This window comes from Sinocyclocheilus anshuiensis, unplaced genomic scaffold (genome assembly GCF_001515605.1).
Source record: "Sinocyclocheilus anshuiensis isolate Anshui unplaced genomic scaffold, SAMN03320099.WGS_v1.1 scaffold465, whole genome shotgun sequence".
Taxonomy (NCBI): domain Eukaryota; kingdom Metazoa; phylum Chordata; class Actinopteri; order Cypriniformes; family Cyprinidae; genus Sinocyclocheilus; species Sinocyclocheilus anshuiensis.
Window position 1 is genome coordinate 1,814,833 of NW_015539898.1, and position 13,960 is coordinate 1,828,792.

The window sequence follows — 13,960 nt, forward strand, 5'->3', positions numbered from 1 at the left end:
AGAGAGGTGGCGCAGGGGTAGCTGTTCCACCCGAACCTCACGAATGCATGAAGCTCGAACCTTGGACACCAACAACCATTATTTGAAATTAAAAGATCAAATCGGAACAGAGGGACCCACCATTTGTTACTTAATTTGTCTGGGCAACATTGTTCAATAACAACCTCTCAAGTTTCAGTAAGAGACATTGGAAAGTCGTGACTGGGAGAACCGAACCGTGGTTCCGTGGAGATTTAGTTTGAGTTTATTAAACCTCTCACGATGGCAGGTGTGTGGACTGAATTCTTGCGCTCTCACGAACCCCTGAGACTGAGGAGAAAGCACCGAACTGGCCATTAACTGGACTTAGGTGGGCTGAAGAAGGTGTTTATGGTGCACGTTGCTCTTAATGAGAAAGCATTCATCATTTCGAGTGAATTCCACTGTGCACAGGTAAGATCTTCCTCCTCCTCATCCTCTTCGTCACCTCCTGCGCTTCATCAGGTCTTTGTTTCAGCACCAAGGACAGATCCAAACACATCAAACACCTGCACCTGTGGGGACATCATGAATGGAAGCTTATTTCTCACCAACTCCAAAGCGAAATCAACTTCGCATCCTTGAAACAAGTTGCACAAGGTGTTGAATTTCTGCCAAATCGTTTCATCACAGGTGAGCAAGCATGCATTTTATTTACGCGCCACAGTACGCACGTATTTGCGCACACTTTGGTTAATTTTAAAATCAATTGCATGTCAGACTGGTTGTGTTTACCACCACAGGCGAAGTGCTTATTATGTTAAGGAACAATGAATTACATGCAGCAATAATCAGAGCAAGTCAAAGTGCCGGAGAATTGCCTTATCGCGCGCGTGCACGGATGCTTTGGCATTTCTTGAGCACAAACCTGTCTTGTGATAGAATACAAACAGGACAGGCTTGCGTTTGAATGTCAATGAGATGTTGCTCCTTTGTTGACTATAAATGCACTTGATATTAGAGCACAACAGAAGTGTGATTGACAATCTGACACGCTCAACTCTGATCAACTTATTACAAAGAAAGGTAGGATCAGTACATCACTTAAAGGAAACAGGGTATGCATTATGCAAACATATTTTAGGTTTGCAACTGATTGCTTTTGTCATAATCAGGTTTTAATGTCTTATATTTAGTACTGAAATAATATATATTTGTTCTGGATTCATGCAAATTTGTAAAACCCAGGTGATGTATTCATGTTTAATATTTCGGACAAATGTGGACACGTGGAAGTTGAAACCATCCTCCAGAAACATTTTCAGGCTTTTCAGACTTGTCGACGCATTTCATCAAGGTGCTTATGTGTTAGATTTCTGTAATGAAATTCATTTATTCATGCAAATATTCAAAGCTGTTGAATATGAAGACAGTCAAATCATTATAATCATACCACCTTAAAAAACAACAAAGCAATTGCAGTGACAAAGTTTTATAAATTCTCTAATGTAGGTTCTGTTGACACCAGTTCAAGAGAGAAAAACACTGAGCCTTCATGAATAATTATATTCATACCATATGAATAGCACAACCCTTGCCTTTGAACACCTTTCACAATCTGTGAAATGGCATTTACATGCCATTTTCCTGTTGAGAAAGAAACTTCTTGCAAAACTTAACACCTTCTTCTGTTCATCCACTGACACTTTGAATCTGAATAGTGTAAAGCATCCATAGCAACCCATAGAGCAAAGCTGATTGGACGTGCTGAGATAAACATCTTATAGTTAATTTGCTCCATGTCTGTGAACGCTTTCGTCCTTGGCAACCTTATCGAGCCATTCAACTGGTCTGGCTGAGCTCCAGAAGTTATCAATGAAACCAAAGTGGGTCCTATAAAAAGGAAATAGAACTTTAATTGTATGTGAGGGTGTGTGGGAAAAATATTATAGGAATGTCATATTTTTACACTGATATATGTCACAGATATTAAATCACTTAGTTTAAACTTATCAGCAGTCAAGCTGATGGTGAGCCCAGACTGGTAAAATCCCATCTGGTCTCTCAGTATACACATAAATGCTGCCAAGACAAGAGAATCAAGGGAATTAATTCTTCCACAAGCTCTGAATTCCAGCATTATTATGTGCTTCCCTTGGTTATTGGGCATTTTTGGATTTCATGGCCAAAATAACCTGGGGTTAGAGACTGGATCCGTGTGGTGTGTGTGCTCCTCAATCAGATTACACTGAAAAAACACAATGAAATTAAGCCCATTAATAACATTTATCATGCCACAACCCGACGGAGAAGGTTTATTCTCTCATCAGATATGAGCATTAATTAAATTAATTTTATTGCATGTCATTAAGAAAAATGTATGGTCTCACAAAGATTTATATACTGATGTAATCATTAATTTTATTATATTAAACTAAGCTGATATCATCGTCAGATTTGAGCTATGAATCAGATTTGTTGGACTTGACTCTGCAAGTTTTTTTTTTTTTTAATTAACATTGATTTCTCCATATGCTGCTTAATTTAACTACCTAAATTAAATCAAAGCAGTATTATTTGTTTAATTTAACTGTCATGTTGTGTTCCGGTCATTTTGACCTGGAGACGATTTCCTTTTTTCCTGAAAATGCTAGTTAATTTTATTGCATTGGACTAAAATTTACTGGTTTTGCTCACACAAGGTATAACAACTTCCAAAAAAAAAAACAAATGATTTATAATTTGTCTACATTTCTACACCTTGTCAAAAATTACTTAACTACAAAAAAAATGCTTACAAACTTGTTATGCTATATATATTGTAACCAAATATTGGGTTCAATCTTTTCATAAAATTTTCTTTTAATTGGCACGGCTTATGTATTTCTTTTTGGAACTGATTGATCATAGGCCTCATTCATTTAAGTTTATGCACCTCAGTTTTTGAGTCAACATTGCCAAAATTATCCACAAATAATGCTTTTTTTTTTCTATTAAAACCTGAGGTGCATAAGCTCAAATCAGTGAGGTCTATGATCAGTCAGTTCCAAAAAGAAATACAAAACCTGTGCTAATTGAAAGCTGATGAAATGATTGAATCCAAGATTTGGTGATGATGATTTACAAGTAATTTTTAAAAGGCCGGTCATTTTTGATCATGAACAGCAAATTAGGTAAACAATTTTCAGCACAGCCAAAGAGTTCAATCAAATAATTTTGACCGCTTGTCATTTTGTTCATGCTTTCCTTCCTTTGCGATTTATAGTGCACTGATTGCTGCGCTGTGCCTCTGGAGCAACCTTGGTTGAAGCGCCTTATTCAAGAGCACAGTAATGATGGCTCCTCTCAATAACTCTTCAGTTAACAGTTTTCCCCTAAGTGTCAAACCTGACATGTTGACATTAAAACCTAAAATATACTTTGATATTTACGCCTGGGGACATTGTGTGGCCTTAAACTTGAGTGAATGTCCATTATTCAAGTGAGACTGCTATTGTTTTACTGATATACTAATGTCCAGACCTCTGTTCATTACCATGGACTGGTTCATTACCTTGACAAGTTTCTCTTGTCCAGCGAACAGAGGGTGCCCGTTGCTTCCATCTGTGCCAGAGAAGAGGGAAAAGCCATGATTAGTTTTTAATGTCATTCAAATGATTTTGTGGTTTTGGTCAGCTGCTGTTGGTGAAATTTAGAAACCTGCGAACTATAATTATAACCCGTAATGTTTTGTTTGGGGACTGAGAGACACCAACACCTTTTTAATAGCTAAGGAACACTCCTACACTCTCAGAAAGAAAAGGTACAAAGCTGTCACTGGGGCGGTACCCTTTGGTACAAACCTTAAAATGTATATCTTTGTGCCCTATTTAACCCTAAAAGGTACATCGTAGTTTATTAAAGGTATATATTAGTATATATCATTACTTGCTTCAGTACATATTAGTACCTTTTGATATGGTACCACCCTAGTAACAGGTTTTGTACCTTTGTTTCTGTAAAAAAAAAAAAAAACATGTAAAATTGAGTGTAAAAACAGTGGAAAATTAAGGTATTAGATTGATACGACATGATATGACTTTGATTATGATATGACTTTGCATAAATCAACCTTGCGGTATAACTATCATTTACTCAGTCTCCAAATTTATTGTATGAAAATGAATAAATATAGAGCAAAAATTCTCTTTCATTTATGAAAAATGTGTGTCAGTCAATAACTACAAACCAACCCCCCCCCCCAAAAAAAGCATTTATAGATTACAATTAGAAAAAAAGCATTCCAGGTTGTACCTTTATATGTGTCAGTAATTAGTGTAATAATAAATCAGTGTAAAATAGATAGATAAATAAATAAATACCACCGAAGATGATTATTCTAATCTAATGTCATATTTTCTTGTAAGAACAATTTTTCTCAATTTTGGGAAGACTGAGGTCAGGATCTGAAAAATGCAATTTTATGAAGTCCCGACATTACAAAGAATTAACTTTATTGACTTGCTAGAATCCCTCAATTTAATCCACCAATGATAACAGATCTTGTATTAATTAGGATACATGTATATCTTTATCACACTGTATTGCCGCCCCAACCCACCCACTTTTTCTTGTTTCCATGGTAACAAAAGTTAAGGAAGAGAAACCTAATAAACAAGATGTTGCCTCATTACGCCAGCAGGAAGGGTACAAGAGGGCAAACACCGGGAACATAAGTGCTTTATCTTAAATTAAATCTCATATGGCATTTTTGAAAAGTTAGTGGTGTCCAGGGGCTCAGAAGAACATCTCCTTCACATTCAAATGATCATATTCATTATCATATCTAAGGCAATAAAATGTTCCGTTTATAAATATATACTGTATTATTTATAACTGTTTTGCTGTGCAATTCATATTTATATCTTGCACTTAGAAGAGGGTAAATTTTCTAGTGACTCAAAAATGATTCACAATCAAATGGCAAAGCTGGAAAAAAAAATGTGAAAGAAACATATGTTCGATTTTATAATTAGGTGCTGGCTAAGACAAGCATCAGTATTACTATTGCTCATAATTTTTCAAAACCCTTAACCCTAACTATTAAAATTTGGCATGTAACTCGTCCTGCACCATATGTGCTACAGGCGTAAATGATACCTCAAATTGTACCGCTTGTTGAAGGAAGATGTACTGTTACGCTTCAAAGCAATCTGATTCAATGTATTTTATCTAACAAATGATGAAACGTGAAATAAAACCCATAGACTTACACTAAATGAAGAATCTGAGTCATATAGAGACCAGGGGCCTATGAAGGTAGAATGACGTCAAAAAGATTTGCATACGCAGGGTAATATTTGTGGAAGTGTACATAAGACTGTAAGCGTAAATTGAAATTGCATGCGCAACAGAAGCTTTGTAAAGGTGTAAATCGTGTTTCAAGCGCAAGAAAAAATTATTTGCAGCATTTTACTGTTACTCGTAAGTGTAATTCATGTATTGTGAAACTGCAGCTTCATGCTAACGCAAAATAAATATGATCTGCATGCTTCTGACTTCCATTTTTCCACGCGTACGCTAAAATCCACGGCAACGTTCATATTTATAAAAAACGGTCTTTGACGTGGAAAAGTACTTATGTGTAGCCTATAAGAATAGGCCTATGTCGTGCAATAACGGTTTTAATATATTCTGATTTGGTGATACTAAACTTTTTATTAGTTTTCATAGCAAGTGATTTTAAAAGTAGGATGGCTCACTTTTTATAAGATGACTGAAAATTTTACTTGAATTCGTAGTTTAGCCAGCAGGACCTCAATTTCAGTTTTTTTTTTCTTTGTGCTCGTCATTCTCAAGCATAGAAAGTCGAATATTGGCATGTGCTCTTTTATATGGTAATGATATTAATTAGGGGGCATGTACAAGGCGGAGATCTGACACCAGTCAGCTGCGCACAATTTCAAGATCATTTGAGCGGCGTACGCACGTGTTTTTGTGCGCACGTTCGCTTTCTCTGAATCGCACTTACGCACTTTTGAGAAATGATCTTAGAACAAATTTAGGACGGTCTATACACAACATTTTATAAATGAGGCCCCAGGACTTGTAAGCATCCAGCCAGAACTGGACTGTGATGGTGGGCTGTGTATTTCCTGAGAAAATATATATAAACAAACACACATATATGTCAGGAAATACACTATACCAGATACATCTAGTCATTTCTAAAGATATAATTAATGCCAAACAAAGAGAACTATCCCAAACCAGCATAGAAAAGGCTCTTTAAAAACATGCACCATCTGAAAATGTATAATAGAAGTAAAATACATAATCTTTGCAACGGTGTACGAGTAAAGGAGATAGTCTGGCATCTCTAAATGAAAGCTCTATCAGTCTGTGTGAAACATAGTTGCGAAAGATTTTCCTATCAGCTGAAATTATTTATCGTTTCATCTTTTAATCCTCTTCCCTCAGGTTGTAATTTTTCATAACCTAAAAGATGATATCCATCACCTTTGACACCATGAGAAAATTACGTAGTCACTGAGTTATTGATGTATCTGAATTAATGAAGCTAGAAAACAGAGCCTCACCTCTGAAATGTTGAGTTCAATCAGGATGAATTGCTTTCTAGACATGCCCGCCTCCTCATTGCCACCATAAAACCTTATGCAGATTCAATTTCTTATGTAATATGTGACTCTGTGCATTGTACGCTTCTGTTATCTATCAGTATTAATCATATAAAAATGATGCGTTTCATTTTCAGTGTTGTTTATTTTGCATTATGAGCTGTAGAGTCAATGAGTCAATGATATTCATGTCTATTTTTCAGGTGCAGAGAAGATACCGAGATGCGTCCACAATCAACGGCAGACATATTCAATATCTCAACCAACTAAACCACACAGGGTAGTTATAAGAGCACTTGACCTCTCATAACCCGGTCATGGCTGGGGTTATGCCCATATTCCTGTTCCTGTTAATTCCTCTGGCCCAAACGAGCCCCAGGTACACCCCACCTCTGGCCGGATCCAAGCGGGAGATCATCATAGATGGAGACCTGGTGATCGGAGGGCTGTTCCCCGTGCACGAGAAGGGCGAAGGGATGGAGGATTGCGGTAAGATAAATGAAGAGCGTGGGATCCAGAGGCTGGAAGCCATGTTGCTGGCGCTGGACGAAATTAATCAGGACAACCGTATCCTGCCCGGTTTGAAGCTGGGAGCCCATATACTGGACACCTGCTCTAAAGACACGTACGCACTAGAGCAGTCGCTGGAGTTCGTGAGGGCTTCTCTCACAAAAGTTCATCAGCCAGGCTTCATCTGTCCCGATGGGTCAAATCCTGTGCCGGACGAATTGCCTCTGGCCATCTCTGGAGTGATTGGAGGATCATATAGTGATGTTTCTATACAGGTAAGGTGGACAGTACAGCAATCTATATCCTGTGCCTAAAACTAAAACTATAAAAAAAAACATTTTCATTACTTGAATTAAAATAAACATTAAGTGAAATAAAGTAAAAATATATGAAAAAAGTAAACTTATTTTGTTTCATGCAATATTTCTAATTTTTGTTTAGTTTAACTTCAAGAACTAAAATAACTAAAACTTTAAAAAAAAAACTAGACATACAGTATTTAGAAAAAAAAAAGAAAAAAAAAAAAACAGCAAAATGACAAACTTAATTACTAAAATTAAAAATTAAAAAGTACAAAAATAGAATCCATTTCAAAATATTAACAAAAACTATAATAGTATATCCACAGTATTAAAATAATATTGCAAAAAATTTAAATAAATAAATAAAGATAAAATCTTGACCACCTTCGTAAGGCATTCAGGTCCCTTTTGACCTGGAAGAGATACAAAAAAAATAAATAAATAAATGCTTGATTTTTAATGCATTATAATGGTTTCAGTGTTATTTTAGCATTATATGCTATTGTAGATTGTTAATATTTTGAATTAGATTTTATTTTTATGTTTTCTCTTTTCATTTTAATTCAAGTTAAAGTTTTAGTGATGTAACTGTGTGCTTGTAATTTTATAAAAAAAATTTTTAAATATATCTTTATATTTATTAAAATTAAACTTAGTTGTAGTTATTTTGGTAATTAAACTAAAGAAAAATGTTGCCTTGGCGACTAACTGAATAATGAAATAAGTTTATTACTTTATTTAATTTTAATTTATTTTTTATGGTTTTAGTTTTTGTTAATAATAACCCTGGAGGTTTAAGCTGGTAAAAGCTGGTTTTACCTTGCAGGAACTAGCTAAATCTCACAGACCTGTGAAGAACATGACCAGTCATATTTCACCCCAAAAAATCAGATAAGAAATTATATTTTGCATGAAGAAAATGAAGCCTGTTTTATAACCACTGAAATGCTTTTGCATTGTATTTTCATAACAGTTAAGCACATTCAAATCGTATTGCCAAAATGCAAAAACAATGATATATTATTTAAATTGTAAAGTACTGGTTCATGAATATTAATCAGGTGATGCAACAATCCCTCAATAGTTAAAAGGCAGGTAAGTGGGCACAAGCAATGGTAGATTACTGCTTCTGCATATGTTAAATGCATTACTAAAGCAAACAAAGGCTTCTGATTGGTATTAAAAACTTTGGTTTATGCAGCCACCTGCAATTTTGTTTTGCGACTCTTACAATATAATTTGAGGTCACTGAACTTTGAAAAGTGGTTGCTACGCCCCTGCAAAACATTTTGCTCAGTTTATTGTTGGAGTAAGCTCAAGCTATCATTAATACGGTTTCTCAACTTCTCAAATGTTTATTTGCATTCTAACACAAAGACATGAATATGAAATCCAACCAGAAAGTGTTATCATAGCAGTAAGCATAACATACAAAGGCAGTACTTCTGACCGCGTCTCTTTCAGTTACGTTACACTCAACTCCTCCCTATCAAACCGAAGCAACATATACATCCGCCCATAGCTCTGTCAGCACAAAAGCTTCCTCCGTACAGACTGACCTCCTCCTGAGTGAAGCGCCCAGAGACTGTGAATCTACAGCTTGTTAATTACGCTTCTCTGCCTTTGGGCAGTGATTAGCATGAGATGACTGAGCGCTAATTGCCCTGCGCTCATGCTTTATACGGTAGGAATCGTGGCTTAATTGTTACATCAGTTGTGCTGGAATTTACATTGCTAAGTGCGGTACACACATCTACGCCCAACTTCAGCACAACAAAGAGGGTTGCAAAATGTTGGGGGTCATATTATATGAAATTATATTACATTCTTTGATAAAAGTTATAGATACAAGAGTTCAATATTATGAGAACATACTGAGTGTTTAGAACTTAAAATAACATTCCCAGTCAGAGTTCACGCAAAAATTACAATTCGGTCATCATTTACCCACTCTCATGTTCCAAAAATTTATGAAATTCTTTCAGCTGTTGAACACAAAGAAGATACTGAGAAAAAATGTTGGAAAGCAAACAGTTGACGGTAGCCTTTGAATTCCATAGTATGGAGGAAGAAAAAAAATAATAAAATACTATGGAAGTCAATGGCTACTGTCAACTGTTTGGCTACCAACATTCATTAAAATATGTTCTTTTGTGTTTAGCAGAAGTAAGAAAGTTTCGGAAGGTTTGGAAATAATTAATAATAATAATAATTAATAATAATAATTTATGCATTTAGCAGACGCTTTAGTATGGAAATAAATTATGACAATTATGACAATTAGGTGAACTGTCCCTTTAACTAAACTAAAAGTAATATTATTAAAAAATCTTCAACAATTGAAATAACGCTGAAATAAAAAAAATAATAAATATGAATAATTTAATAATAAATAAATTGGTTTAAAAAACTTTAAAAAAAAACAAAAATTTGAAATGTTGCCTTGGCAACTGAATGAAATAAGTTTAAGTTGAATTATTACAATAAATAAGATGAAATAAAAAAAATATTTAAAAATTCTAAATAAAGAAAATAAAAATAAATGACAAAAGCACATAAAACTACTAAAACTTAAACCAAAAAATAAAAATTTAAACTGAAAATAATAAAAAGCTAATTTAAAATATTAATAAATACTATAATAGTACATAAATAATACTAAAATAACAGCTCATGCACTGGCAGGACAGTCGCTAAATTGAAGGGTTTGAGTGCGCTTTCTTGTGATGCCATCAGCAATTCACTATTGCCATGATGTCATTTCCTGTGACCTCCAAAGTGGTTAATCACATGGCAATTTCGACAAGTGATTGTCATAAAAAAAAACTAGGAAGAAAAAAATGTTAATCCTATGACAAAATAACCTTTTTGTCTGTCAACTTAAGTATATATATAACAAATATAGCAAGAATTTGATGCTTTTATGCACACAATATATTGTAGAATAGAGAAATCCACATTTGAGTGTTTCACTCTTGTGGGAAGGATGTCACAGCCAGCGACAGCAATTGAAGGTCTTAGAGCAGCCCTTCCAACAGTGCTGGCCAACAGGGCCTCGACAAGGCCTGCCAAAGCCCATGCCACCTGTCCAGCACAGGGGTGAAAGAGCTTTGAGGGGTCTTCAGCAAACCAGGAGCTCATACAGCCCAGTGGTAAATGAGAGACGCTCTTGGCAGCGAACCCAAACACAAGCATGACACGACTGAACATGAATATAAAGGAGATAACACACACGGTAGCACATGTCCTCGCTGGTTTTCTCACACCTGTTTTTTACCCATTGCCATCTGGATTGTGAGACGGAATCAGGGCTTACATATTACCATTCATCAGTTGATGGTACAAAGCTTAATGTGTGTGTGGGTAATGGTGGCGGGAGGCAGAGCTATATCAAGTGCAGGAGTGGGTGGTGGTGATGAGATTGGCAGACTATCCTGCTTATTTTGTGAGTGACAGGTCCCTAGAGAGGGAATAAACAAAATCGTCATGGCTTCACAACTCACAATGCACGTCATTCGCGATAGCTTAATTATCTCATGGTTAAATTCGTATTCATAATGCACATCATTACGAGCACTGTAAAAAACTACCGTGAATTTAACGGTAAAAGACTGTAAAAATGCTACAGTAAAAACCTGTTAAATGGTTATCGGTAAATTCCCCTACTATATACGGTGAAAAACTGTATTGGACATTACATGTATTGGACAAATTTTACGGTAGTATACCGTTTTTGGAAGTGAAAAATACCGTATAATTTACAGTGAATAACCGTAAATTGACATTCCCAGAATTCCCTGCGTTACATTTCAAATTTGATGTTTATTTGTTGAAATAACTGTTTCTTCTTAGTTTTTTCTTATCAGTTTTGTATATTAGGGTTGTGTGTTACACCTAATGTTAATATAATTTGAGGTCACTGAACTTTGAAAAGTGGTTGCTACGCCCCTGCAAAACATTTTGCTCAGTTTATTGTTGGAGTAAGCTCAAGCTATCATTAATACGGTTTCTCAACTTCTCAAATGTTTATTTGCATTCTAACACAAAGACATGAATATGAAATCCAACCAGAAAGTGTTATCATAGCAGTAAGCATAACATACAAAGGCAGTACTTCTGACCGCGTCTCTTTCAGTTACGTTACACTCAACTCCTCCCTATCAAACCGAAGCAACATATACATCCGCCCATAGCTCTGTCAGCACAAAAGCTTCCTCCGTACAGACTGACCTCCTCCTGAGTGAAGCGCCCAGAGACTGTGAATCTACAGCTTGTTAATTACGCTTCTCTGCCTTTGGGCAGTGATTAGCATGAGATGACTGAGCGCTAATTGCCCTGCGCTCATGCTTTATACGGTAGGAATCGTGGCTTAATTGTTACATCAGTTGTGCTGGAATTTACATTGCTAAGTGCGGTACACACATCTACGCCCAACTTCAGCACAACAAAGAGGGTTGCAAAATGTTGGGGGTCATATTATATGAAATTATATTACATTCTTTGATAAAAGTTATAGATACAAGAGTTCAATATTATGAGAACATACTGAGTGTTTAGAACTTAAAATAACATTCCCAGTCAGAGTTCACGCAAAAATTACAATTCGGTCATCATTTACCCACTCTCATGTTCCAAAAATTTATGAAATTCTTTCAGCTGTTGAACACAAAGAAGATACTGAGAAAAAATGTTGGAAAGCAAACAGTTGACGGTAGCCTTTGAATTCCATAGTATGGAGGAAGAAAAAAAATAATAAAATACTATGGAAGTCAATGGCTACTGTCAACTGTTTGGCTACCAACATTCATTAAAATATGTTCTTTTGTGTTTAGCAGAAGTAAGAAAGTTTCGGAAGGTTTGGAAATAATTAATAATAATAATAATTAATAATAATAATTTATGCATTTAGCAGACGCTTTAGTATGGAAATAAATTATGACAATTTTCATTTTTAGGTGAACTGTCCCTTTAACTAAACTAAAAGTAATATTATTAAAAAATCTTCAACAATTGAAATAACGCTGAAATAAAAAAAATAATAAATATGAATAATTTAATAATAAATAAATTGGTTTAAAAAACTTTAAAAAAAAACAAAAATTTGAAATGTTGCCTTGGCAACTGAATGAAATAAGTTTAAGTTGAATTATTACAATAAATAAGATGAAATAAAAAAAATATTTAAAAATTCTAAATAAAGAAAATAAAAATAAATGACAAAAGCACATAAAACTACTAAAACTTAAACCAAAAAATAAAAATTTAAACTGAAAATAATAAAAAGCTAATTTAAAATATTAATAAATACTATAATAGTACATAAATAATACTAAAATAACAGCTCATGCACTGGCAGGACAGTCGCTAAATTGAAGGGTTTGAGTGCGCTTTCTTGTGATGCCATCAGCAATTCACTATTGCCATGATGTCATTTCCTGTGACCTCCAAAGTGGTTAATCACATGGCAATTTCGACAAGTGATTGTCATAAAAAAAAACTAGGAAGAAAAAAATGTTAATCCTATGACAAAATAACCTTTTTGTCTGTCAACTTAAGTATATATATAACAAATATAGCAAGAATTTGATGCTTTTATGCACACAATATATTGTAGAATAGAGAAATCCACATTTGAGTGTTTCACTCTTGTGGGAAGGATGTCACAGCCAGCGACAGCAATTGAAGGTCTTAGAGCAGCCCTTCCAACAGTGCTGGCCAACAGGGCCTCGACAAGGCCTGCCAAAGCCCATGCCACCTGTCCAGCACAGGGGTGAAAGAGCTTTGAGGGGTCTTCAGCAAACCAGGAGCTCATACAGCCCAGTGGTAAATGAGAGACGCTCTTGGCAGCGAACCCAAACACAAGCATGACACGACTGAACATGAATATAAAGGAGATAACACACACGGTAGCACATGTCCTCGCTGGTTTTCTCACACCTGTTTTTTACCCATTGCCATCTGGATTGTGAGACGGAATCAGGGCTTACATATTACCATTCATCAGTTGATGGTACAAAGCTTAATGTGTGTGTGGGTAATGGTGGCGGGAGGCAGAGCTATATCAAGTGCAGGAGTGGGTGGTGGTGATGAGATTGGCAGACTATCCTGCTTATTTTGTGAGTGACAGGTCCCTAGAGATGGAATGAACAAAATCGTCATGGCTTCACAACTCACAATGCACGTCATTCGCGATAGCTTAATTATCTCATGGTTAAATTCGTATTCATAATGCACATCATTACGAGCACTGTAAAAAACTACCGTGAATTTAACGGTAAAAGACTGTAAAAATGCTACAGTAAAAACCTGTTAAATGGTTATCGGTAAATTCCCCTACTATATACGGTGAAAAACTGTATTGGACATTACATGTATTGGACAAATTTTACGGTAGTATACCGTTTTTGGAAGTGAAAAATACCGTATAATTTACAGTGAATAACCGTAAATTGACATTCCCAGAATTCCCTGCGTTACATTTCAAATTTGATGTTTATTTGTTGAAATAACTGTTTCTTCTTAGTTTTTTCTTATCAGTTTTGTATATTAGGGTTGTGTGTTACACCTAATGTT

The 13,960-nt window shown here is 35.3% G+C and overlaps 1 protein-coding gene across 2 annotated transcripts in view; it reads left to right on the top strand.

Annotated features, from left to right (window-relative positions):
- The first annotated feature begins 26 nt into the window (after positions 1-26).
- LOC107685980 (metabotropic glutamate receptor 2-like) overlaps positions 27-13,960 on the top strand; it is a 27,588-nt gene continuing 13,654 nt past the window's right edge. The window contains exons 1-3 of one of the 2 annotated variants that reach the window (XM_016482761.1): positions 27-432; positions 497-651; positions 6,779-7,360. In XM_016482761.1, coding sequence (XP_016338247.1) covers positions 6,893-7,360 — 468 coding nt within the window. In that variant the 5' untranslated portion in view covers positions 27-432; positions 497-651; positions 6,779-6,892. Of the gene's footprint in view, positions 652-6,778; positions 7,361-13,960 lie in introns of both variants that reach the window. The other variant, XM_016482760.1, reaches the window with a different exon arrangement.